The sequence below is a fragment of the Tinamus guttatus genome, unplaced genomic scaffold, assembly GCF_059628265.1.
Source record: "Tinamus guttatus ecotype Peru unplaced genomic scaffold, ASM5962826v1 Tinamus_guttatus_pri_ptg000197l, whole genome shotgun sequence".
Classification (NCBI taxonomy): Eukaryota; Metazoa; Chordata; class Aves; order Tinamiformes; family Tinamidae; genus Tinamus; species Tinamus guttatus.
The window spans coordinates 1,512,639-1,540,153 of NW_028288731.1; the positions used below are offsets into that span (position 1 = coordinate 1,512,639).

The 27,515-nt window shown below is 40.5% G+C and overlaps 1 protein-coding gene across 1 annotated transcript in view; it reads right to left on the reverse strand.

Annotated features, from left to right (window-relative positions):
- SPAG16 (sperm associated antigen 16) overlaps positions 1 to 27,515 on the reverse strand; it is a 227,789-nt gene that overhangs the window by 28,119 nt on the left and 172,155 nt on the right. Inside the window, 5 exon segments of the mRNA XM_088523801.1 lie at positions 4,220 to 4,331; positions 4,334 to 4,383; positions 12,807 to 12,812; positions 24,448 to 24,546; positions 24,548 to 24,613. Coding sequence (XP_088379927.1) covers positions 4,220 to 4,331; positions 4,334 to 4,383; positions 12,807 to 12,812; positions 24,448 to 24,546; positions 24,548 to 24,613 — 333 coding nt within the window.

Below are 27,515 nucleotides of genomic sequence, written 5' to 3' on the forward strand. Positions count from 1 at the left end.
TTTGAATTGGACTTTTTGGTAAAAGTTATTTTGGAGAAAAGTCAAATGCAGCATTTTTTTAAACTGCCACTAGGCACACCAGGCTGTTTTCCAATCATTTTTCAAAATTAGAAAGAAAGCAAACTCTATTTCTCCTTACTAATGTTTTTCATTCTGAAAGAATAGGCACTACGTCTCTACGAAAGTTTCCCAACCACATATATATCTAAACCTCCAGAAATATTACTTCTTGGATGAAACACCATATTCACAGCTACTCGGTTCTTTATATCATACATTATCGCATAAACTCCTTCTTGTATAGTGACAGGGTGTTTTGAAATGCAAACCCATTACTTACACATACACAGAACAAAATCAAGAATACAAAATGCAAACTTCTTATGGAAGTCTTCGTCACCGGTGACAACTCCAATCTCTGACCTCTCTTTCAAGAGCTTTGACTTGAACCTGTCAAACCCCTTCTAAGCGACTCATCCTGTTCACCCACTCGGCTCATGAATTCATTTCTCCTGAGCTCAAAAGATTCAAAGAAAAGCGTCAAATCCAATACTCAACCACTGAAATTCTGCCTTTTTTTTTTTCCCCCCTCCCTGTAAATTTGGAAGCTCTGGTCCCAGACCCTAGGCTGGTGCGTCTTTCGTTTGCCTTTCAAAGTCCTCTGGCAGCACAAAACCATAACTGTATCCTGGAATAATTTCCTTTCCAAATGTACAACTCTTACATAAATTGATTCACTATTCATTCACTATGAAGTGAAGAGTAAATGGGTTATGACCTTAGTACCAGGGGCAGACGGAGCGTTTGAGCAGCTGAACCTTCAGGGTAATGGAAAAATGCAGCAAAACCCAGGGGTTTCGACAACCCCATGCCATTTTTTCCCCACCAAGATTGCTGCATGCACTAACCATTAAAGGCCGCCACGCTGCCTTGGGGCTTTTAACTTTGCCCACAAACTCCCATCGGTGATAAAATATGATGCACAGACTAGAACTTGCACCTGGTTGCTGTTTGCTGAGCTGTCTTGCCACTATTTAAGCTGTCCGTGACCCGAACAGCAAGAAGCTTGACATGTTTGAGGCCTTCCTGTTTGGATGTGAGGGACATTACTTGGATAGCAGGGTAGGAATGGGATCGTTTGGGTTATTGCCAGCAGCCTGCTGAAAGAGCAATGTAGAAAAATGTGCTAGAAAAAAGTGTGTAGAAAAGTGCTTTTCTTAAAATGCTGAGCTGAATTGCAGAGGACATGATGAAGTCAGAACTGTATCCTGCATAACTAAAAAAATTAAACTACAAGTAATCATGTATCAGTGATCAGAGAATTCAAAATGAAAAGAAAGTTCTGAACACCTCTTAAGCTTAGTATTTCACTGAATCGAACAGAAAAGCAGAGCAGTACAGGAACCTACCTTTGAAAGGGCTATGCACTGGCTGAGCTTTATTCATAATACCACTAAGAGGAAAGGGACAGTTCAGCCAAAAACACCTGCAAGTTTTCCCAAGTGCAAGCCAGGCATGATCAGCAATTGCTGACTTCTCAAGGACAGCGACTGCACAATGACAAAACCAAAATCTCCACCTGGAGAACCTGGCAGCTTCCAGATCAGAACGCAGGTGAGACAGCTACTAAATCAGCAAGTTTCAAACATGCAGAAGGAAAAATGGGAATTTAAGTATTTTAATATTTAGCATTTTATCTGTCAGGAGGAGCAAAGATTCAAAGCTTGGCTCAAATGTTATCCAGACAAGTTTGACTGGCCTCGAAAAATTGCTCATCAACGTGTGGGAGAGAGTTGAATGGCAGAGAGCTTATCACGAGCAGAATTAACCCAGGCAGGTGAAGCTGTGCTCGTGGGGTCTCATGTTCTTTTACACCTCTCACATTTATCACTGGACAGATTTTGCAATTCATGAGTTGGGATGCTCACTCTGATGTGTCAGCAAGAAAATATTCTGGTGAAAAGCCAGAATATGCTTGTCTTTCTACAAAGCTGGCATAAAGAGAAATGAATCCAACAGCTTATCCTGGCATGAGAACTGTCAGCTTTACTGGCAAGAAATTCCTACCAATGAATTGCAGCCTCACAAGCATCCAACCTACTGGGAGTCTGGCACAGCATTAAGATAATTCCAACCCCAATCCAACCCCTATTCAGTATTTCTTCCCAGAAGGTTTGGAAAGAATCATAATCATGTAAATATTATTTGCTTTTCTGTGTTCTCATTTCCCTATAGGTGAAATACATTTTAGTTTTAAAAACGACTGTGAATGTGTCAGATTTTGTGAACTATTCAGTCTGACCCTATGTCACCTACAAAGAAAAAAAAGAAAAAAAAAATGCCACATATTTTCAAAGTCTGAAGGCTGCATTACATCTTGGTAATTACAAAGATTTATGTTCCATTCTGCCCCAAATCTAAAGCTCTTCGTCCATTCAACTTGCCCAGCTTTGACTTACAGCTTTCTGCATCCATTATCTTTAATAATAAAGAGCTGAATAATTGAAGAGCAAGATGGGATTAATATGAATTTAATTTATGAGAAAACAAACCAGAGTATGATTTTCATGTTTCACTAACATTATCTTTATATGTACTCCTTAATACTAATTGATCTCAGAGAGGTGAAAAAATATTCTGTTTCAAATGAATGGGAGAAAAACATTCATCAGCTTTCTGGAGGGAGCAGTTAATATTGTCCACTGCTTAGAGGGAGATAACATCTTCACAGTGATTTCACCACTTAAATGATACTTCAGTGTGAGCATGTGTCTGAAATCTGCCAGATTCCCCAAGCAGAGGGGAAGCAGTTCAAAATGCCACACGCGATGTTCTGTTTTGGCTAAAGTACCTTAGTGAAAGTACCCACTGCTGAAAAATAGTGATGAGAACTAAAATCAAGCAGGCTTTTACCAAAAGTTTATCATCAAAAACACTTTTACATTTATTAATTTGTTTTGAACTTGTCATTACTGGAGACACTTGGATGATAAACTTCCTTCCAGAATTTATGGAAAGCAACACAAAATAGATGTCTGTTTCTCTATTGAGCTTTCACTCTTGCTTATATTTCAATAATTGTTTTACTTTTGAATTATCTATATTTGGCCATCAAAAGTTCTTAGAAAGCAACGCATTTAAGATTGTGTTGATTGGCTTAATTTTAACTTGTGCCTTATGCCCAAGAAGATGAGCATTAAAGGACCTTCTATGCAGTCCATCTGTATGATCCTTAAACAGGAACTGCCTAATGAGCACCGCTAACACCTCACTGCCCTTCTCACAGCAGGTTTTCTTGTCCTGGGTTTGCACAGCCCTGATGCCAATGTCAATGAACACACAGCAAGAGCTCTTGCACTCCCTCCCCTCCAAGCCCTCATGCGAATGCAGCCTGCCCTACTCTGTTAGGGAAATGCTAAAGCGACCACAATTCCAACCGAATCAACAGATGGGGAGTCTCAAAAGTTGCTCTGTACACCTCAACAGCAGCAATAACTATTGAATTTTCTGACAAGGGAAAAAAAAAATTCCTCTCCCCTTGTTCTTGCATTCTGCTTGAGTGGGATTTACATATCTGGCCTGTGAAGCAGCAGGGACAAACGCAATCTGCAGCGCAGTCCCCTGTTAACGCTGAGCAATCCACTTATACCCGTAGCAAAGAACGAAGGCAGAGGAGAACAGAAGAGATGCAGAATTTCTGACACCACCTACAGTGACATATTCTGGAGAAAACAATGCATAATTCATGAGAAATCAGCACTGAAGCCTGGAAAGAATCCCTTTCAAAGGGAGGATAAACACATTAGACCTCCCTGTTTTTGCAGCTTATGTTTCTCCTGTGCCAGGCTTCCTCATTTCTTTGCGCACAAGCTAAGGCACACGCCAGCACGTGCAAAAGTAGCCACAGAAAACCTACCTGCAGCCGCTCTGCTCCTTGAACCAATTCAGCCCCGCATGCAGCAACACAGTCTTCCCAACCCACAGCACCAAGTGCTAAACCCAGCACCACCAAACCAAGCCTGTTTATTTGGTGACACAGACATATGTCCATTTGATGCACTGCGAGGACTCAAACATCTCAGAAGCCAAGGAAGTGTTACACGGTGATCTTCTTAGTTGGGGTTAATACAGCTCGGTTAATACCCCATTGCCAAATCACTCATCATCTACCTCAATTTTAAATCGCGTTTCCTTTCTCTGCCATGGTACGCACCGTTACCTTGCTCGAAGTTGAGGGAGACCAAGCCCCAGACTGCTACTCACCATCCTGGAGTCCCAGAGGGATAACGTCTCATCAGCACAGGTAGTGAGAATGGTGTTGGAGACCGGAAAAACTCAACGCTACTGAGTGAATCCTTACGGCCACGCAGAGCGTGCTGGCATCTCACTGCAAAAGCAAACAGAACCAGGAATATAGCGCTTGACATTCAGGATAGCAAGAACAGGACAAGCTCAGGTAAAAACAACAGACTTAACAAGTTTTTCCTAGTTGTTACTTGCAGAGCTCAGGGCTCACTGCTGCCCTGGAGGCAGATATGGACAAGGAGGAAGCCTCTTCGATCAGCAAACTCATTAACTCCACTGGATGCAGTGTAGACGCAGTTCTTGGAGGATTCTCTGTCAAACCTCACACAAGGAATTAGCATCTGCTTGTTTGTTTTTCTCTCCAGTCATGTAAGTATTCCTACACACTCAGTCTCTTGAAAAAGGAAAATATTCCAAAGGACAATGAAAGTCTATAAATGAGTATGACACAAAGCAGCCACTTCTCTCATTTGAACAATGCAACACTTTTCGTGAAGAGATGTGACTGCGATATGAAGTGGGGACCCTGTACAGTTAGAGACATAGATCCATTCTCTTGTCAAAAGGTGCTACTTAAACCTCTGTCAACATCCTGAACTTAAACAGCTGAATAAAAACACTCCGCTGAAATCCAGAGCGAGGCTGCAGGGTTTTTGCTTTATTCAGTACTACAAAACTCCATCTGCTGCTGCTGACACAGCGCCCAGTTTCACTGCACCCAGCTAGTGGTTCATTCTGCATTCCCATGGAGAGGTAAAAAAAGAAAAGTGAGGTTCAAAGGATGTGAGTGAGGAAAACACTAACAAGGAAAGCAGCATTTTGCTGTCCTGCCTTTTCCCAGCTCATCAGCTATGCAGTAACACCCTGGAGGTTTTTGTTTCATTTTCTTATCTTTTAATGAGTTTATTTCTGAGACGACACTGTTGAGCCATCCTAACTCAGGGTCTGAAGCTGGGAGGACTGGGACATGAGCTGGGCCTTTTCCTCTCGGGAACGACACAGACCACAGCTGCAATTTTGCTGCAGTGCCCATCTGCATCCAAGAGCCAAAGCTGAGGATCCGGCCATGTGCTTATGAGCTCTTTGCCTGCTAGTTTTTTTCTGCATGTGCACTGCACGTGTCCTGATCCAGAGTGCAGGAGAGCAGAGGGAAGACCCCAAGGACAACCCATAAGACCAATACAGAAAATAACAAAAAATCTGATTATCCAAACTAAAGAGAAAGGCTTAACATCTATGTGAGCATGGCCAGCAGGGAAAGGGATAGGAAGTTAGGGGCGGCGCAGCACCAGTTGTGCTGTACAGCAGGCTCACACGTACAGCTATGTGTGAATCTCTGATTTCACATGGTATCTGATGGATGAAAGATCACCCAGCTTGCAGTGTCTGTACTATTAAACCTGCAAGAATGTACAGGTAAGTGTGCAGGCTATGGAAAAAGCTCATTAAGGTAAAAGCCAGTAGTAGTTCCATCCTCTTTGTTCAACTAACTCAAATAGGAGGAAAAAAATTAGAAATCAACAACCCATCATAAATTACTAGAGCTTTCAGGGGTAGCTTAGAATTTTATTCCTTGCTCAAATGACTTCAATTGTAGATATGCACCTCCCTTGAGCTGGCTGCCAAATATATCATTTGGGCTTGCAAATTAGATTACCAGGTGGCTATTAACTGAGAATTTCCTACAGGACTGTATTAAAGAAGTTGTCAGCAGAGGGAATTAAAGACCTGGGTTTTTTTTCCCCCTCCCCTCCTGCCTGCATGGAGGCAGGAGAGCTCTGGTGGGTTTTGTATCAAGAGCACTGAGATGAGACAAGGGCCGGGAGAGCCCAAGCATTTTGATGGACACTCTCCATCACTCAGCTCATCCCCACCGACGAAGCAGCAGGAGGGAGATAACTTGCTTCAGAGGAGAAATATCATCCAGGAAATACATCTCAAGGAAATACTAGATTCTACATGTATCATTTTGCAGAATCTATGTTTTTTCTATTATAGATAATACATTATACTATTTGGTATTATCCGTTACATAGAGTACCCGTGTTACTTTATCACAAGGGCTGATTTTCAACTATTCATAAAGTACTGTAGCTGTTAGAGCTCAGTGCCACTATATCTGATATTCATGACTGCTTGATATATGACAATAAAATAACTTGAATAGAATAACTTTTTGTTTCACAGTCTCATGGTAATGTTTTACACCACAGAATATGCCTTTGTCATCTCAGATCATATACTTTTATTTGCGTTAAGTTGGGCCTTTTTTTTAAAAAAAAGTGACCAATAATTTTTGCCCACTTGCTTCATTTTGTAAAGAAATTTGACTTGAGGCAAGTCTTGGGCATTTCCTGATAATCGCAACCCTACCGTGCATTTTGGTGGATGTACTCTGCTCGCACTTGGAAACACAAACAACTGACAGTTCACCTGGAAGAAAAGGGAATTTTTTCCCTGGATAACAGGATGTGCAAAGGGGTTTTAGAAAGGGGATGGAACAACATCTTCACTTCCTTAGGGAGCATTAGGAGAAAAGGTCATGGGAAAAGGAATGGGGGGAAAAGGCAGAAAGGAGTAATTTGTTTGCGAGTCCCTGACACAAGATATGGGCCATGCCAGGCAGGCAGGCTGCAAGAACAGGCTTGCGAGAGATTAATTAGGTGCCAAAGCTGGAAGGCCCACTCCGAATCCTTCAGCAAGGTGAAAATGGACTAACGTGATGGACCATGACAGCAGCAGAAGGGAAAGAAATGATTTGTGCTTCTCAACCAGGAGCATCAGGACTGCAGCCTGCCACAGGCCTCACGCGCTCTCCTCACCACCTCCGTATCAGCGCGCGCTGGCCATTGAGACGCAGTTCGTCCCTCTGGTAAGTGACCAAGAACGTCCAACTGCCACCTAAACTAAACTCGTCTCTTCTTCCAGCAGAGAATTTCAGCGGGTCTGCCTCTTGTGTACAAGCCACGCTTCAGTCGGAAACGGCAGCACCTTATCTAGATGCTGTTTTCATAAAGGATAACTGAGATCAAGGGTGGATCAGCCCGTTTTTCATGGGGACTCATAGTTCTACCCAACAGCTCTAGACTGCACGTGTTAGTATAAATCTAAGACAATTTCAATCATTATCTAATCCTCTCTGCTTTCTGTGAACATATAAGCTTGTGAATATCAGCTGTCTCTCAAAATTGTACTTCAGGAAGAAGGGAATCACTCATGAACAGCAGCTTTGGGCATTCACAGCCCCCATGTTCCTTAAAGCCAGAAAAAAGGAAGAAGACCCAAACATGCAATGCGGTGGTAGAAACCCTGCTCACTAATTCTGTATTTTACAGACTGCACACAACCTCAGACAGTGGCCCCAAAACTCCCCCTTTCCTCCCATTATCACTTTTTCTAGGAAGCCTTTCAGTTACCACATTTCCTTGCCTCATGACTAATCATCCTCAATGTTCCTGTTTCCCCTACAAAGTCAATCTGCCTAAAGCAGCAATGCACTTCAATAAATTGACCTCTATTTCAACTCAACAGGTTTAGATTTTTTCTTTAACTGGTTCAAACACAGACAGCCTGTCATCTTTGTAAGAAATGGACCTCCGTTACCAACATTGACCCCTTAAACAGTTATACCGGTATCAACATCTCTAGCGCAGCAAGGAAATATTTTGACTTGCTACATTTTTGCACTACCACGATACAAAGGTGCACTTCTGGTAAAATTGCCTCAAAAACACAAAACACAGGATGTTTCCACTCACGACTTTCATTGAGTATCACTGGACTGGCATCTCTGCATGTTAGATGTTTTTGTCAACTGTGTAAGAGCAGAAGAGACAACACAAACAGAGGGCAGATTTGTTCTCATAGCTGAACAAGAAATTAAAAAAAAACAAGCCCAAAGTATGAGAACGGAGACTTCTGAGCTGCTGCTCCCTGATGGCAACATTTTACAAGTGCCTGGTCCATATTTTTTGCTAAATACTATCCAGACTGAAGCAGCCACAGTGCTCTGCACCAGCCTCATACTCACTGCCAAAGACACACAACAAATCAGAGTGACATGAGAGCGAACACCTTGGAAATTGGTTTGCTAGTTTAAAGAGTCTTAGAAAAAAGAAAAGAACAAAGAACAAAAATCACATTTACTAGCAATTAATGAAAATATGACCTTCCCTGCCTTCTTGATTCTTGCACACGTGTGGCTTCTGTGCTCAGCTGCAGTGGGAAAAGTAGGGGGCCACTGATAACAATTTAATGGTTACCTAATCATAGTCACTTTACTGCTGTACAATATTGGATCTCCTTTCTAGATTGGTGATTAAAAACACTTATAATCAATTGACATTAATGAGGTTTTAAGCATGGTGCTTCAAGTTGGCGCTTTTTTTTTTTTTTTTTTTTTTTTTTTAAACCAGCCACCTTTTACCTTCCGCGTAAAGAAACCCCTTAAATGCGCTACCCCTCACAAACCGTATTGCCTCTTCCAACAGCAGCTTTCCCAAATTATCCATGGAACGAACCCTAAGCCAAACCTTCTTTTTATATCTGTTGAATAACAGTCTACTACATGAACTGCAATTACCATTAAACAAAATGTCAAGGGAAATTGTCCCAGAAAGTCACTATTACGAGCACACGCACCGCTCCTCTCAGGAAGTTTTGTAAGGTCACACAAGGATCATTTTATCCCTACACAATTCTAACAGTTAGCAGGAAAATACTTCTAACAAAAACAAATCCGATCACTTTCCCATTAGGGGGTTTTATCTCCAAAATGTGTTTAAATTAGGCAAGGAACTTTCCTAGCCAAGATCAATGGACAAGTACAGCAAATGGGCTGGCTTAAGACATTAAAATGCCAGCTTGTTTTATGCTGTTATAAATGCATCCTATCATGTCTTTACATTTTATGACCTCTATTTTATTTCTAGGTAGCTTCACATATGACACCTCCAATTATTCATGTCAAGAATATAAAACTACCAGTATTTCAGGAAAAAAGTGCCTACCATCATTTATGACCGATTTTTTCTTCTTGACCCATTATTTCACTATAAGTAACACATTTTATAAGACACTGACATGTGGGGACACTTTATTTTTAAACTACATTTGTCTTTGAAAAGATATATGAAAGTATGATAATGTCAATACAAGCCACTCAGTTATTCCTTATCTCCAATAAACTGAAGGTATCTTCAAATTCTGAATATTCATTTGTGCTCCTTTTCCTAAATAGTGACTTCGAAAATGGAGCGCTGAAGTATATATTAGTATTTTTGTGAAAACGTAGACCTTCCTCCTCCGATATTTATAAATACTTAGAAAGAAAGCATCAACTAAATCTCTTCTATGTGAAATTTAGCCTAGTACTCAGCACTCGTGGACCATATGAGTTTTCACCACCTCTTAGGAGTGCTGAGCACCGCAAGGAGCAATATCCGCATCTGAAAGCAGCCCTGTGCAAATCAGGTGTTCCCAGCGTCCAGCCCTCATTTATTACATCGGAGAAATGAAACTATTTTATGTTATGCTTTAAATTGTCACCTGCCCAGTGAGTGGGAATAGGGATTAAGCAGGAAAACCTCCGGCCATGGCTCCCGGGCAAGCCGATGTCTCGGTCCCGCTCCCACCCCGAGGCCCCTGCCACCAGGAGCAGGATGAGTGCCGGGTTCAGGCTGACAGCTCCAGCCTTTGGTCCAGTGCACGGGGAGAAGAGCACGTAAAATGAGAGCGATTCTCCAAGCGGTGTGGACTCAGCTGATAAGTCAAAGGGTGAAACTTGTCCCTTTCCCTCCTCTTTCCTTTCCAGTCTGCCACTAGCACAGCCCAGGCTTAGCAAGGAGAGAACACCAAGCAAGCGGCCCTGTATGATATAACTTTTTTAGCCATAATTTCGATGTACATAAACAAACCTTCCTATAAACTCAGCAAGTTTACAAGGCTGCAATAAAATCTGGTTATAGCCTTATTTTCACGAGAAACATGAAGACTTCAGATCCTTACAGTTCAACTGTCACATTGTTCCACTTAAAACAATGATGCTCTGCTGTGGCTCAGATCACTTCTTTTAATTAGGAGGGCATCACTCATTAATTGTCACGCTTTGGTCTTGCTTGAGAAATCCACCACATATTTTGGAAAGCTGCAGTAGCTTATTTCTCACAAGTTTCCTCTCTCAAATACAGCAGAATTTTTTTCCCCCTTAATTTCAAGGGGAGCTGAATCAGAAGCACAACTTTTCTTTTTCACCCATGTACAAAGCTCAACAAAACCAACACGAGCCCGTTTCAGTTCAGGCTGAATTCAGTGATTTTAAGGGCGAAATCCACCCTGTCAGGATGGCACCTGCCACCCTTTTCAGCCTTGCTTGCAATACAGGGTGGGCTTTTGCACCTGCTCGGGATGCACCTACATCCTCCCACGCACTTATTGCAAAATCCTGCTTTTTGGGAAGTTCCAAGGAAACACAACGGCGGTGCCCCCTGCTCCCACGCGGTGCCACCAGCACTGGCAGCACGTGGCCTCGCTGCCGCCGAGGCACCGGTGCGTTGTTAACACCCTGCTCGGGCAGCAGCAACATCCAGGAGCGGCAAAGCAATTTCTGTTGTGTTGTGCCGGCAATTTGCTTCATCTCCAGGGATCCTGCCTCCTTACGTATTTCGCTGTTCTAAAATTACTTTGTCCTATTTCTATAACTTGAAAGAGCCTTTTTGGTAAATGCTGCCCTGAAAGGGAAAATTGCACATACCTGAGAACATGCAGAGTACAAAAAAAGCACGTGCAAAACAGAAAAAGAGGGCAAAGCACTGCATTAGATGCAGTATAACAGCTTGAGCTTCAGATTCAGCAAGTTCTAGCAATGAGGAACATTTGGTCAAAATTCCTCTAATAAATTTATAATTAACTGGCAGAAAGCAACTCTCTGGGCTGAATTTTCTTCTCCAGTGAATTTGGGTAACTTCCAAATAATCATTGTCCTTGAAATATTGTTCTATAAACGCAGGCAAAAGAGGTTTCAAAACTTCATGCCTTACCTTTGAAGCTAAATTGCTTATTTGTCTCAATTTCCTGTAATTTATGTAACAGAACATATATTACCAGAAGGGAAGGCAATTACAACACCACATTTATTTGTGAAGAGAAAAGACCCTTCTAAGAGCTCTACTATATGTATTTCAGTAGCAGCTCTGTATTTGTTCAGTGCATGGAAACTTCCACTACTACGACTTACTAAAAAGAAAAATACTCAGAGAAAAACCATAAAGGCAAAATTTTAAGGACACACTGGTTGCTATGGTGTTGAACACAGACTCGGCTGCCTGATGCTACCCTGGGAACACCAAAAACCCTTATTTTCCTCCGTTGATTATTGAGCGTGTTTCTGCACGGAGCGCACGGGTGATGCCGATTTGGGCTTCACAGAGCCAGAGACCTTTGCAGGTACCTTTCCCTGCTAGAGCTGCTTAGCAAAAGACAACAAAAAAGGACTTTAAACTACTTCTTGTTTTCTTTACCTGATTCAAATACTATCCAAAACTTGGACCTATTCTGATAAATATTAAATTATGACTGACAACAGATTCATGCGTTTCACATGAGTGGAAAATGCAAATTACAGAATTAACATGCTTTTGCTGAAAGATGTGAAGAAATAACAGCATATACCACTAATCTTTGTCTCTTTTTTTTTGGCTTGAAATGTGAATAGTGAATCTGCTAATTACCATAATGAAGATTTAATCGCATAATATCTTACATTTCTCTGAACAAGTAAGTGCTATGTAAGAAATGAAGAATTTCGTGTTTGTAATATTTTCTGCTGTGGGAAAAGGGTTTTCAGTGTGCAACCAAATTAAATAAAGGAAAGATAAAACAAAACAATAAAGCATCAGATCTCTGAAGACTTGAGAAAGGTTTACAAGATGTTTTTGTTCTTTTCCAGTTAATGGTATGGTTTGATATCAACATAATTAAACATATATAATTGTAGAGGATACCCAAGATAAATACCATTGTACAAGAACAGTAGCATCCACAATTACAAGATCATACTGATTTCTAAAGAATATAGTAAAGCTGTAGAATCCTTTGGAGATAGAGCTGGAACTAACCACATCCTGACATATAAATATTTTCTTAAAACACTCAGCTGGACCAGGACCAGAAGATACATCACTTAGCAAAATTTAGCCTAAAAATAACAAGAGAAATTAGCATTTCCATAGATATCTCAACAGAAAGGCATGTTTGGCGTGTGGCTGCCCTGCACTGAGTGACAGCAATAAGGGAGGCCAGGGGAGCCCCAGCGCCGCCGCTGCCACCTCCGTCCGCGCTCACCACACCGGAGGGTCCCTGCCAGGACTGTCTTTAGGCAGGAGGGCAGAACTTGTGTAACACTTCAGTTGGTCCAAAAAAGACAGCTAGATTACAGCTGAAATAGCAGGTTTGCAATATAGCATGTATACTTTCACATTAGATTATAAAATATTTTGCATTACCTTTTACTGTGGGGATTCAGTTGAACTCTGCATCCTCTCCAATTTTCTTTAAAATCCCCCTAAAGAGCACCTGGTTGTTGGTGGCATTAGGCATTCTCGGCTGAAGGTAACAACAGTTGCAAAACCCTCCTTTCCACCAGCCTTCAAGAAAACTTTGCTAATTTACTGCAGCTACTTTAGTTGCAAAAGCAGCATCTTGCTTTTGATCTATTTAAATTATTTAAGAATTCAATTGTTTTATATTACTTGAAATGTTGATTCATTTGGAACCCAGCCTTCCCTCAAGATGCCTTTGGGAGGGCGGCACGGAGACCTTGGCATAATCACCCACCGCAGGGTCACGGGCAGCGATCCAGGCACAGGCTGCCCTCGGGGGCACCCCGCTGCGCTGCGATGCCTAGATTGTTCCTTGACTGTGTGTGTGTGTGTGTGTGTGTGTGTGTGTGTGTGTGTGTGTGTGTGTGTGTGTGTGTGTGTGTGTGTGTGTGTGTGTGTGTGTGTGTGTGTGTGTGTGTGTGTGTGTGTGTGTGTGTGTGTGTGTGTGTGTATTCCTGTTGAACTGCCAAAGATGGGAGCACCAGCAGCCACTAGGCTTTATTGAAAACCACAGCTTTATTTCATTAAACAATTACCTTCTGTTCCCTGCAGGCCTCTGGTTACTGGATAATCAGATAAGCCCAATTTCAGTAATAATAAAATAACTCTAAACCACTTAGGCCAACGTGAAGGGCTGCAGAAGGGCCCGAGGACACGTTTTGCTCAGCACCTCTGCAGCGGGAGCCGCAGTGGCCAGGGGCAGCACTTACCCCCTGTCCCTTCTCGATCTTGACCAAAAAAAATCCTTTTTTCTCCTAATCAATCCCAGATTTTACTGCTGTTGATTTGGGAAGGGACTAGGATACACCTGCTTTGAAGGCTCCCTGCCACCTGATTTCATTTTTATTCTTTGAATATTGAGGCCTCTGTTAGATCTATCCTGCTCAAACAGGTGTTTGGAGCCAAACTTTAGGCATCTGTTATCCATGGAAAACACAGGGGAAAGCTTCGCTATCTCAACTCAATATTCGGATCTGCGTAGGCTTTACTTCAAGCACCCGGGGGAACTGCTGTGCCTTTTCTCTCACTCTTTGCTTTTCCATTTTTATTTCACCCTTCTACTTGATTGTGTAAGCAGAGAGAGAACATGCCATGATGGGCTGCACAACAACTGACTTGCCACATGAGATAGATAAAATGAAAAATGTGAAAATGAAAAAATTGGGATTTAAAACATATTATAGAATTCTGAAACAAAGCTGTACCTTCTCAAAAGCTTTCAAGATATGCTGTGGTAAGAATTATCATTTTAAAATCCCATTTTAAAATATGTCGATATAGAAAAAAACAGGAGACAAAATGCATTTAGAGAAATTCCGCCCAGTTCTATGAAACGGATTGCTCTGGAGGCAGGTATACTCTCCTCTTACAGCTCACTCATCTGCTGACTAAGGAAGGGGACTGGCTATAAATGTATGTTTTTGTGTGTGTGTGTGTGTGTGTGTGTGTATTTGCAATGAAAAATGGATGAAAAGAGAAAAAGACAGGATTTGACTGTCAAATTATACTGGTTCCTGCTTCCAGGAGAGAATGCACAGTGGACAAAATCAGGTTTACAGGATTCTACAATAGTTTACCGTATTTCCCCCTAAATTCTAGATATATGTTCTCTGAAGATGGAGGCTGATTTTGCCCTTTCTATGCAAACTGCAGGAGGCAAACATGATGATTGCTCCTAGTTCCAACTTGCCAGAAAGGAACTTTTGAGGTATTTCATTCAAATCATATTCGAAATGCTCCATTTAGGACTATCTTCCCACCAAAAGACCATATAATCTTGCTATGCTATACTGGAATGAACATTTTCTGTAGACTCATATCTTATTTTGAGGCTGATGTGATCTATTTCTTGCAAAAAGATACTGACAAATGGGATAATAAATAACTTTTTATAGGATTTAAGGTCTATAACTGCATATAAAAGCACATTTGATAAAATGCTAGTCCTACAGCATAAAAGTCTAAAATAACTTCTCCAAGCTGACTCTGAGTTCATCTTGTAGAAATCCATACAAGTTTAGCACGAGATTTTTAGAACTCCCTGACAAAGCTGAGTCTCAGATTCTCCATGTGTTTGGATGCCTACGCAGGCAGTTAGATACTTTGCAAGGGGTGTTCAGGAGCCATCAGGTGCCCAACCCCACAGATTTCCCAACAACTTCTAGGCTTTTCCAGAACTACAACTCTGGGGGCACCTTAAAAGATGGGCCCCGGCACCACTACCAGCCACATGGGCAAGAGCTTTGGGATGCGGCCTGGCCCACGCGAGCCTTGGAGAAGGACTGGGGCTTCTGCTTGCTGTTGGGTAGCTGGTATTAAAGTGCACAAGGGCCGACCTGGGTTTTTCACCATTGCTAAAACACAGTATTTTGAAAAGGAAAATCTGAAAAAAAAAATATTATAAAACTGCTGGCAACCAGGAACAATTGCAACAAGAGTTATATAGGAGGAGACAAGCAGAAGTCTAGGGAAGACACTCATATCTGCAGAGCACAATAGTGACCTGGTCCTCAAAAAAGAAACAAAAATAAATGGAACCCATTAGTTTACCTCCATTTGCCAGTCTCAGCTGTATAGCAACGAAATAAAAAATAAATAAAATCGGTAGCACTTTGTAATTTATTATCACCACTTTCTTAGATTAGATCATGATCTTGATATCACACCCCTGACCTGAATTTCGGAAAATACCTGACCTCTATTTAGGAAAAATCTTGTAAGCAACACAGGTTACTTTTTTAATGCACATGTAACAAAACTTCAGCAATTTTGTGCTCGCTAAAACTAGATGCAAATCATGAACTATTCCACCAGAAGCTTCTTGCTACTCTTTCTGCTATAAAAAAAAAAAACACGCCTTAAGCAAAAGATCGGGTAAGGAAAAACCTACAGTCTGGCATTCAAAGACACAGTGACAGGTGCAAGTTAAAACCGCCTATCCCTGCTTTTTATTTATCACTATAATGCACACCAGGCATTTTTCATTCTCAAATAAAATGCTACGGGCTAAAACACCCAGTCCCAGCCTGTTGCAGCAGTGTGGAGGACACAAAGCCTGGGCCAGAGCTGCGTTGCTGTAAATTAGCAGGCAGTTACACAGAATATTAATGGATGGGTTTAATCTATTGCACACAGCCTCACTGCATTAAAAGCAGAGTTACTCCTGTCCTCTGTTAGTTTATTTTCTTCCTTATTCTAAATTTGACTGAAATTCCTTTATACCTATTAAATGAGCAAATCCTTTCTGAAAGCAGTACAACATGGCTGAAATGCAATAAATATAAGCACTTTAATATTTAAGTGAAGAAAATGAATTTCAGTGTGTTCTCAAATTGGTTTTCTTCAGTGCTGAGTTTCTTTATTTGTCCAAATAAAATGGATTTTGAGTGGGTGGCGAGCTTGAGGAGCTCTGCAGCCCTGTTTCAATGCTGAACTTGGGCAGAGATGATGAATAATGGATTTGCCGTGCTCCTAGACACGGAACCACAACAAAAACAATATCACTCCTGGTTCTCCAACACGCAGCTGCTGGAGAGCCCCATAGTCACATGTAAAGCCTGGCCTAGCGGTCTAAGCCACGAGCAAGGGTGCTCACATTTTGGTTCAGTGCATTTGTCATGATTGCAGCAAACTATGGGAGCAGCTCGGTGTTTTCAGCCAGCTGCTGAGGTCAGGTGCAAAACCTCTGCTGTTGGTTTTATACATAATAATTAAATCTTTACAGAGTTAATGAATGACACCACAGCCTCCTGTTTAGAGTGTGTGCCCAAGTGAAAAATAATCTGGTTTCCAGCTCCTGCTTTAATTAATAGTTAATTTAAAATAGTTAAATTATCAGCAAATTACTCACTCTGGGATACCAACAGAAACAATATCCAACAGCTTTTAATGTAGGCAGATCTGACCAAATGAAAACTGAGAACAGTTCCTCCAAGTCCCTTTGGAAAGCACCTGACTTCCATCTGGTAGAAAATCAGAGCAATTCGGGACATCCAACCCCTTCCTAGCAGCACGCACACTCTTAGTGCTTGATGCCATGGCAGTGGAAAGCATGGAGACTTCTCTACACGCTTGGGAAGAGGTAGGACATCTACCTACTGAGCTGGAATATCATCATCATCCTCATTTTTATCCCCAACTTGCAATGCAAAAGCCATTGGTTTTACACACATGGGCATCCCCCTGCAGCTCCTCACACTAATATATTTAAAAGCATCTTCTTGAGCGGGTCAGTGAGCAGGATCTCAAGTTCTGTTCCCCAAAGCCAGCCCTGGGTATTTAACATGTGAGACAAGATGAAGGCTGAGAGATTAGTAGTTATTAGAACTTTAATCCTGGCCTTGTACTTCCAGAAGCTGTGACATGACCTTCTGCTTGTGATAAATACATTTCCAGCAATGGACGATGAAAAATTTGTGTTGCAAAGATCCAATCTTTGTTCGTACTTTTGTTGCAGGTGCCAAATACGTAATCTGAGTACTGGCAAGCCATTCCTGCTAGGCTGATAAGAATCATGTAGAAGATTCACACACTCAGAGTGACATTTTTGTCAACCCGCAGTGCTAAGCTGCTAACATTACCCCTACATGCTGCATGTTCCAGCCATTAGTTTCATCTAAACCTTCCTAACACAGTTAGCACAGACCTATATTATTATAAAATACTCTCCGATATGAAAATCTATGAAAATCACCCTTTTAAACAAGAGAACATAACTGCAGAGATCGAGCATTGTATATTTTAATGTAGATGAGAGGTATAACTTCAGAGGAGAGATTCCAGTATAACTCCAACTATTTTCGTACTCTGCAGCTAACTGGCATGCCCTCTATGCGACTGAAAATGATCCATGACTATGTTCTGTATTAAATAATTCAAATTTCTTTGACATTTTACTGCAGTCTCAGTAGTACGACTTTGTCTCTTATCTAGATTTTTTTTGTGCAATATGATCGAAAGAGATACTAAAATATAAAAGAATTCATTGTTTTAGCATCATCTGGATAATTCTAATACATATTTAATAGGTTTCCAACAGTTCCAACTCCTTTGCCGCCTCTGAGATCAGTAGATGGATGCATAAAAATTGTCTTTCAGAAGGGTAAGTACTTCCTAACTGGGAGACACATTGGCCACTCTAAAAACAGATTTTTGCATGATGTTGTGTCTAACTTCACATCAGATGACTTGCTCAGAGTACTGCAAACACAAAAAGGAGGTTGCCAGCATTTCAGCTCTCTTGATCTTCACCTCCACTGAGGCAAGAAATAAAAAAACAAAAACTCAAAAAACCCAGCATTTTCATGAAAAGTTTCAGAACTGGCTTTATAAATAGTTCACAGTCCTAAAGGCACATATCTTGTGCCTTTATATAAAGGCCTTATAGCTTTTATACCTACCACACTGTTGATTTTGAGATTTGTTTCAAGGAACAAAACCTGAAAACAGTATCAAAGAGTTGTATCACATGTACACTGCCCTGCCATTTGGGGAGATGTAAGGCTTGGGACACAAATGAGCCACGAGGGTTTTGAAATCTGTGTCTGAGTAGAGAAACATCTATGGGGGATGAAGATAATTCAGTGCCTTCCAATCGCAATAACAGACCCAGGAGGCTTTTTCTGTACATACGAAGTCACCGGTTAAAGGTTGATATGTGACTTCTGTCCATACTGCAGCTCATCAAAGATGAATGCAGTTTGCTTTAACAGGACACATGGGGTAGCCAGCAAAACTTCCAGTATTTGAGAAAAATCACCTGAGAGCGCAAGATTTTATGCAGAGTCTGAACTCTGAAAAACAAACCAAGCCCCAAAACATCTTACACAGACCCACAGACCTCTAAAGCCTGCCTGGGGCCAGAGGACCTTGAGTCAAAAGGAGAGGCATTTACACATATGGAGACACTCACCCACTGCAACAGACTTCCATCTTGCTATCAAATGACCAACTCACCTCATTTCAAGCTGGAAGACACCAACAATTAAGAACAGTTTACCATCCAGGTGCGTATGCTTAGCAAAGTCTGACTGCTTATGCCCAGCAGGACATATTCCTCTTCTCGCTCCTTCCCTGGGGACAGGAGCAGGGAAACACTTCACAACTCCATGCATTGCAGCAGGCTGCAGGATTTGGGGGAAACATCGCTCTGCTTTAAGAGGTACCGCACACCGAACCCAGCGTCAGCACTACCCGGTGCTGGCAGGGCTGAAACACTGCATTTGAACAAACCCTTTTCTTTCCCAAATTCTGCGCTAATACCTGACAGCCTCCGCTGCTGTATGAAATGCTCTCCTTTGGTACAATTAATTTTTCGTTCTGGCTGAGTTAGCACAAGCCTGTGTTTTCAGGAAAATGGCTCGAGCAAAGGAAAAGTCGCCACTTCCAAGCATGAGACATCGGTGAGAGAGAAAACAACTCCTTAATGAGGTGAAATGCTCCACACACGCACACCGTGCGCCCAAGGGCTGTTTCTTTGCACGCGAGCACTGCGTGGAGGACAGTGGAAACACCCTGTCAGCATCTCCACAACGTTTTGCAGAGGCCACAGCTATAATGCCAGCACAGGACTCGGGATGAGGACACAAAGCTAGAGAGCAAGATTCTTACTTTGCTATTTTTTTTCAGAATGTTTTTGGCGGGGGAAAAAAAAAGGCTCGGATATTCTCCATACTGGAAGAGCCTTGCCATAATTAGTGAGAAATGCAAGTATGCTTCTTGTGTACAAGCTAAATTGCTGTGTTCCGGTAAAAATGGCTGAGAACATGGATTTATCTGGACCTGTAGCCAGCAATGGCCAATGCAGACATTTCAGAGGAAGCTGTAGTGTTTTATCCTGTAATTCCACGGAGGAATGTTTCTGTCTTATCCCAAACAGTGATTAGTTTCTGCACGAAGCCCACTGGCTGACAGTTTTGGCAATCCTGCTAACTGCAGCTGCTTTTTATTCCTATATTTAGGTGTACTTTGAACATCTCCACACAACTGCAAGGAAGTTTAGGATAAAAACATTGCCTTACCCCCGCAGTGTTTAAATGAAAACAAAGCTTCTCATGGCCTATCGCTCTTGATAATTACAACAAAAATACAGATTTTGTTTCCTCGCACTTTGCAGGAAAGTTGGGAGGCAATTCATTTTGACTTTTTCTTAAAGGTACCAAGGAGGGAAAAGCCATATTCCTAATGATGGCTCCAACAGAAGCTCATTATATGACCTTGAGTAAAGCACATCACCTCCCTGCTGGGTTCCACCAAACATAAATAATTATCTCCCTTACATATAGTTCAGCAATTAACTGCAGTTTTATTAGTCACCTTGGTGATTCAAGCAATTCTAACTTCTTTACCAAGACCAAAGCAAAAAATATATACAAATTTAATGGTAGTTTAAAACCATTTTACTCTTATCTTATACTGTAAACTCCACTAAAGTGAGCTAATATGAAAAAGTGTGCAGGCAACATCCTTACCTGGTATCTCTACAAGGAAAACTGTAGCTGATGAGGAGCTCTAATTAAAAATGTATGCAAACATATATATGCATATAAAAGATATATACAAACATCTTTTAAACGCATACAAACCACAATATCCCAAATGCAAAACGTTGCTTATGAAAAAGAGTTAAAACAAAAATCAGCAGTTATGCAAGTGGTAACAGAAACTAAAAATGTATGTTTAAAAACAAAAGTAGGAAATATTTAAATATATGAAGAAATAATTTCTACACACAATACAGATCCAACACGAGATAAAGAAGGGAAAATTGCCAATTATGACACAGAGCAGGTGAAGCAGCCAACATTTTTGGTAGGGAAATAAAAGAATACATTAAGGCTTTAGTAACAAGACACCAGATTAGTGGTTGTATAGGATTGTAAACACTGATCATGATAGATTAGTCTTTTTTAATTGTCACCTAAAAAAGGCACCAAAGGATATTAGCACTGACTGAGAATGCATGTAAACAATTAAGATTTTTTTTTATATATATAATTTTTAATATAGTATCCAATACAGGAAAAAAATTGGGGAGTTGGGCAAATGTTAAAGGAAAAGGCATAGAAGTAACTCAACTCCAGCTTAAAAGCCAAGAACAGAAAGCAGCCCTAGTGCCAATTCCCAGACAGGTATTAACCCCAGGTTTGCTGCAGGACAGCAGCAAGGACCTAGGTTCCAAGGTTCCCTAGGACCTGTTTCTATGACATTGTCACTGCTGAAAGGAGCCATACAAAAATGGAGAACTCGTCTAATGGTTGTGTGTGTATATATTTATATAATGGATATACTGAAGAAGAAAACTTGCACATTAATTCTGGATCTTCTGACTTAAGCACAAATAATTTCTCCAGCTTAAAGCATAAATAACAATTTCTGCATTGAATATACAGTCTACAGCATATGTTTGCAAAACTAAATAACCGCTTGTATTTACATGAGATATATGAAATTCAGTTTGATTTGCATATCAGAGATCAGGCCGTGGATCTCTGATGATATGTATAGCTAGATAATTGGAATTAATCTTGCCAAAATGACTTTGACAGCCCTGGATTTATCATCAGAGAAAACAATCCTGGAACTCTTTGCTCAGCTATTAACATGACTGGCTATATATTTTCAATCTGAGTTATGCTTGTGAATAAAAAGAGGTTTAGAAATTATAAATCTCATTTCCTACCTCTTCCTTCCACCTGCCACTTCCTGTCCAACTTGCTTCCTAAAATCTGCATCAAGACAGAATAACCTTGAAGAAAGGAGATCTGGGCTTTTTTCTTTCTAAAAAAAATGGGAGTAGATTAGGAATTTTGTTTCTTCTTCCCTCCGGAGAGGTTATGCCCCAGCTATGTAACTCATTAAAACAGTCTGCATCAATTTTTATTCAAGTTAATCAATATTTCATGTCATGCTACACCTTGGATTCTTCAGACTCCAATAACAGATCTGATGCTTGAGGTTTTGGGGAGAACTAAGGGGTAAAGAAAACAATTGTAAAAGACCCTTCCCATTTTCCTGACACCAAGTTTTTAACCACAGAAGGATCTGTGGTTAGTCTTTTTAAAAGTTATGTTTACTGATCAAAAACGAGTTTCTAATATAGAAAAATAAAAGCAGGTTTATGAAAACTGAACTTCGTTAAGTAAAACTCATTACGCAAATGTGTATGTGTAGCGTTGTTGTTTACAACATCTCTCTTGTAGAAAGGTGACAGTTAATAGCTTTGATATTTATCTTGCATTTTTTATACTTCCAATATGATGCTTTCTAGGAGCGCTTGATTTGAAAGCAGGCATCCATCCAAATGCATTACATCCAGGGAGCAGAAAGCTCTTGCTTAGAAAATATGTATATTAGAAAATATTTTATTAACAGAAAGCACTTCTCCCCTGATTAAGCAGAATAACAGAGATGACAGGTGGTTCCCCCTGCACAAGCTCGTTTCCCTGTGCTCTGCCCCCAGTCAGGCCCTCAGCGTACAGGGCTGGAAGGCAGCCGTGCAGTAACGCCTGTTCTGCAAGGACGTGATCGCCTGCTTCACCTGCCAGCAGCTTCCCAGTCTCGCCATGCGCCCTCCAAGGGTTCTCCAGCTGTGACCGTGGGCACAAGATGCAGCTTGGAGCCACCGTGCCCTGTGGCCCCTGCTCCCTTCTCTGCAGCTCCTGGAAGGGCTCCCTGGAAGAGCAGCCCTTTCTGCAGCACATCTCACAGATTCACCGGGCGCCGCTGTCTTTGGGACGATGCTAATGGGATGCAAATGAACACAGCCGGGCCTCGCAGTGACTGCTCCCATCTTGAGCACATGATCCCACGGGTTTGGTACCACCTCCCACTCCCTGTAGCCACTGGATTTTTCCATGACTTAAGGTTTCGATAATTGCATGCTGATAGGCAGCCTTTCACATGATGCCCACGTGCTCCTCGCTCTTTTATTTTCAAATGCAAAGTGCACCTCCAGTGCACTGAAGGTGGAAATGAGAGTTGCAAATGAGGGCGAGTGGGAGGCATGGGTTGGCGATGAAGATTTGCTTTGATCCCTCTGACTACAAAAGCTTCCTCGGCAGAGAAGATATTCTAAAATGTCTAAACAAAACCTCCCCTATGCAAATTCAAAACCCTTCTGAGAAAAAATTAAAGCTATTCTTAGTAATAATTGTTAAAGGTCAAGAATATGTCATAAAGGATGATGAAAGTATTAAAAAACAACCTTCAAGAGGTTAAGAAAAGAAGCAACAGCAGAATAGATTTCCGGTGTTTTCATTTTAAACAACATGCTGACCATTAATTCTTATTACTGATTGCGAAGGTGGTAGCATCATCTGTTATCAGAACTAGCTGACAATTTCTGTTATAAAACCCATTTCTCAATTGCTTTTAACTTTGCCAAACTTTAACTGCTTTGTCTAAGATCTTACAAAACTTGACTATTTCTCTCAAGACTTTTTTTTTTTTCTTTTTTTTAAATAGTAGTTACTCTCAGCTTAGCCACAGTAATTCATCCACTTCTAAGAATGAGATAATGAAAGGATACTTTGTTTGGCCCACATGGAAAACAAATGATTTTTTTTTAAAAAAATTAATTCTTTCTTAATTTGTGACTCGATGCAAAGACTGAAAATCTGTTGCCAAAGTGGACTCAACTAGCTTTCCAAGAAACCTGACCCTACCCAGCTGGATTACAAGTTACAAACATCTTGAGACATCTTTAGCCTAGGGAGGAAATGGCCAATCTAAGAGGACTGAACCACAGCAAAGCAGGGAAAACGCAAAAGGCCCTGGAGACTTTTATCCATAGGCTGGTGACATGCGGTTGCTAAAATCCAGTGTGTCAGTAACACTATTGCTAGAAGTCTGGAACAGACAACCTGAACAAAACACCATCCCATCCACCTCAATGAGACGTTCATCAACACACATCATCCCAAATATAACCACAGAAAGACAAGAAACTAATAATTAATTGGTAAGCAGAACTATACTAATTTTTCTAGGAACACCTTCATAACAAATGCTTTTGCCTTAGTAATAAATAAAGAGGCATATGATGATTTATTAAAACTCATCTTGCCAAAACATATAAAATGGATAAAATAAATCTCCCTCTGTAGGATCTTAATTTAAAATGTGCTGTATACTCATCAGCTTAAAACACAATATAGAAAACTGACTAAAATTTGTGTTCAGTTAATTTAAAAGACCTAAAGTTGCACAAAGCTCTACTCTTTCTATATATTTATATATGTAGGGGTGTGCATATTTATATATACATATGTATACACATACACATATATTAGATGCCAAATAAAAGCAAACATTTTCTTGGCATTATTCTAAATAAAGTCCTTCCAGTTCTTTATTTAGTAAAGCCTTTGTCTACTAAACTACATCAAGGCCTGTTTTGCATCCATTTCTACAAATCTACTCATGCCCTGTAAGCAAAGCCCACAGTTTGGTTCTAGATCCCTCTCTCACTGGGCTAAGACACAGAACACCAGTTATTAAGCAGAGTTTCCAGTCAGCTAATAGAGAATCTTTAACAACTCCCTACCTGCTAACAGCCCATGTTTCACTTGTGCTGTCCGTGGAGGCAGAAGCCACAAGATCACCCCATGGGCAGCCCCACGCGGCAGGGCCACGTCCTCCTAAATTTGCCTTTCGAAAGGTCCCATATTCAAAGGGTTCTGCCCCCACTTGAGGTGGCCAGCTGGGTACCACTGTGGAAATAAAATAAAAAATTAAAATTAAAATTAAAAAAAGAAAAAAAAAGGTCAAGAGTAACTGTCAGCAAGGATATAAGCAAAGATTCTTCAGCTCACACAGCAAAAACCTTCAGCTATATTTAGGAGGTCAGGATCAGCAGCAATAGTTATTTTTACATTAAAATACATAAAAATATACGTTTGAAAAAAATCCTATTTTTACAAAGTCTTCTGATACATGACAGCTTCATTTATGATGTATGAAAAACACTATAGAAAGAGAAGAAAAAAAAGATATGAAAGAACTGTCTTCCATGGGAATGTAAATATGAGCTCCAAAAATAACATTCTTACTTTTTGCAACCTAGTTAGGAGTTTATCAATAAAACAACTTAAACTCTTGGAATTACTTTCAAAATAGAATAAAATAGCTTAGGGGAAGAATACTATTTCTCAAGTTCAAACCTATTTCTAGATATAAATTATTAATTTAAGCATCACAATTCCGTCTCTGCTCGCTCAGTATAGCTACTTTATCATATTCAGTATCTAATGGCTCCATTGACATGTTATATAAATAAAAAGCAGAGTTCCAATCACATTTCTTAAATCTTCAGATATAAACTACGAGAGCTCTGCTGCATTTAAGCATGGACATGCCATGCTATGACTCAAAGTCCATCCAGCTCAGAAACCTGTAATAGCTAGGAGTAGATTATTAGTAAAGATGAATAAGAAAAAATACATAGAGTGATTCTCCTAACACACCCTCCCACACCTAGTCCATGGCTCGGCACTTCTTCAGACAGTGGATGTGTTGACCTCCCAGGGATTTTCTCACCTGCATGCTTCTCTGCAGTCACTGTTTGGACATAAAAACGTTTGGCATCCACAACCTCTCACGCCAGTGAGCATGACAATTAATCATCGTGCATTGTGCAGAATAATTTGGAGGTCTTTTAAATATCTTGATTTAATTGCATTTGATGTCTCTGATTCCAATATTGGGATTAAAAGTAAACACCAATGACCCCTTTACCTTCTTCACACCACAGGTGATTTTATAGGTTCCTCTCATTGCACAGCCTACCACCAAAGCCAGACTTGCAGTCTTACAAATCATTCTTTACACTGAAGGTGCTATGTATGTTGGATCATACCTGCCATCTGCCTTGATACCTACAAAGAGGTCCCCAGTGGAGGCATCCAATGGCACACACTACTTTCTGCTTTATACTCTCTTCTTTTCCCAAGAACTATTTTTTAACCTTTTTTTCTTAGACCTACTGAGCAGACATTTTCACCAAACTGCCCACAGCAGCTCCAAGATCTCTTTCCTGAGTTGTAATAACTAGTTTAGAGCCCATTATTATCTATGCATAATTAGGTCCATTTATTTTCCCTCATATGCAGTACTTTGCATTCATCTGCACTGAATTTCATCTGCTATCACATAGGCAAATCGCTCATTATCGCAACCATAATTCTCAACTTGTAATTGTAAACTTACTGTAATTCTCAATCTTACTATAACTACCTGTACCATCTACAGGTCCCTATAGATAGTACAGGTAGTTATAGTAAGATCTCCATTGCAAACGTGACAACTCACCCCTATCCTTTCAACCAGCCTCAACCTTGAGAGAAGTTTCCTTCTTATTCAGAACACTTTTGCTGTGAAAACTTTGGTTAAAAGACCTGAAAAATCCAAATATGCCGTATTTCTGAGCTCTCCCTTGATCAAATGCTCAGGAACTTCTTCAGGAAGCTCTAACAATTTTCTGAGACATAACATCCAAGGTCATGTTGATCCTGTGAAAATATTGCAATCCTCATTAAGCCAGTTCCACTCTCATGCCCAAGACAAAGTTTTGTGATCTTTTAAACATTTTAACACCTCACAGCAATAATTCTAGATTTTTTTTCATATATATGAAGGCATAAGGACATGAAACCTAAGTAAGGATTGCTGGAAGAGACCTTAATTTTATCATATTGCTACGAATAAGTGTTTTTATTAAGGAAACACTTGCACTTTTAATAACTTGAGACAGATCTCATTTCTGGAGACAGAAAAATTTAGCAAAATGACTAAATACCATTAGATACCATTAAATACCTTTATATGTATGAAAAAAAGATATTTTAAAACAAATTCAGAAGCAGATGTAAAATGGGACTGATGAAATCTATAATTGATTCAGGCAGTAGTGTGCACTGGCACTGCTGTGAATCACAAAAGAGATTTTTTGCCTATGTATTTTTTAAATATACAATCCCCCAAAACACTACAGGAAAGGCGGCTTCCTTGGGTTGAATTTTGAGGATACACCACCCGAGCCAGGATGAAAATCTTTCAAAAAAGAGATCTGAGCAGAAAGGTAGGTCAAACTGATTTGGCTTGACATGGGGTAGCAGGGGACGAGTTACAAAGGTGGCTGAGGGCTCCTTCCAAATCAAAGGAGAAAAAAAAACAGTGAGTGGGAAAGCAAAAGCAGATCCCATAAAGGAAGAGGAATTGAGAGACAGGCTGAGAGTGGAATTAAAAATACATTAGAGCCAAGGAACCCTGGCACCAGCACAAGGGAAGAAGGACTATGTCCAGCAGCATTAGGTATCCACATCCAAATGCCCTTCTTGCAACAAATCTGCTGCACTTAAGACCAGACCAGCAATGGCATTTATTCCCTTAGTTGCAATATTTTTGGTTCTGAGAGATAAAATTTTCATTGTTTTATTGTTCTATTAACACCCTAAAGTGTTGTTTAGTTACCACAGCGACACCTTTTTGCTAAAGCATGATCACTCTATATGCATCTCATATGAGATTATTTTGGGCAAAAAATAAATTGGGAAACATACAAGATATATTTAATCATTTAGGCCATCGGTTTAACAGTCTATAATATCTATATGA